The sequence below is a fragment of the Trichechus manatus genome, unplaced genomic scaffold (assembly GCF_000243295.1).
Source record: "Trichechus manatus latirostris isolate Lorelei unplaced genomic scaffold, TriManLat1.0 scaffold00250, whole genome shotgun sequence".
NCBI lineage: Eukaryota > Metazoa > Chordata > Mammalia > Sirenia > Trichechidae > Trichechus > Trichechus manatus.
The window spans coordinates 862,654-863,470 of NW_004444186.1; the positions used below are offsets into that span (position 1 = coordinate 862,654).

At 54.3% G+C, this 817-nt stretch overlaps 1 protein-coding gene across 1 annotated transcript in view; it reads right to left on the reverse strand.

The window, feature by feature from the left end:
* Positions 1–229: 229 nt before the first annotated feature.
* RIIAD1 (regulatory subunit of type II PKA R-subunit domain containing 1) overlaps positions 230–817 on the reverse strand; it is a 6,207-nt gene continuing 5,619 nt past the window's right edge. Inside the window, exon 4 of the mRNA XM_004389616.2 lies at positions 230–353. Within this exon, the coding sequence (XP_004389673.1) occupies positions 283–353 (71 nt within the window). The 3' untranslated portion in view covers positions 230–282. The remainder of the gene's footprint in view (positions 354–817) is intronic.

The following is an 817-nucleotide window of genomic DNA, read 5'->3' on the forward strand; positions in this document are numbered from 1 at the left end:
AAACAGGTGTCTCCTGCTGCTGACAGGCGGGACACACGCAGGACTAACCTTGGCCACCCTTCACAGTCCCCGCTTCTCCCAAAACCGTGTTGGGAAACCTAAACACCTGTGCTGTATTTCTCTCTAGCTTCTCTGCTTGGTTTCTCCCACACCCTGGACCAAGAGACCAGGGCTCGTTGTCACGCGAGTAAAAATGCTTGTCTCTAAGGGAGGTCAGCACCTACCCCGAGGCCGGATTCCTGCTGGTCTCGCCCACAAACCAGAGCGTCATGATTTTGCTAATTAAGTCGCTTTGTTTTCCTTAATTAGCTGCATGTGAATCTTGTTGGGAAGTCTTGGATCCGTGAAATAGTCTGGGATAAGAATCAAAATGAAGAAATCATCTAAACCCAAGGGGACAAGCCTGGGAGGGGGACGCCCTGCTAAGCGTTAGGGTGGCCTGGCCCTAGCAGAACTGTCACTGGTGGCCCTGCTTTACCACGTAATAGGAGATGTCACAGCAAATCCCCATGGTCACTGTCCCCACCCGAGCTGTTCTGAGCCTGCCAGCTCACGTGTCCCCAGCAAGGGCTCACACGGGACAGCTCCATCCCCTCTGTGCTGGCTGTGCGTCTGCTGGCTGACGCACACGGAGCATCAGAAGGCTAAGTGATTCTCTGGGTTTTCTGCTCCTGGCCCATATCGGGGGCCCCCCAAATGCCAAGTATTATTCTTGTCTCAGCTCTGCGCGCCAGCTCCTGTCTCTGGGATACCACAGCCTCTGAGAATATCCTGTCAGAGGATGACACCAGAAGAGGGCTTTCATGCGCCCAGCACA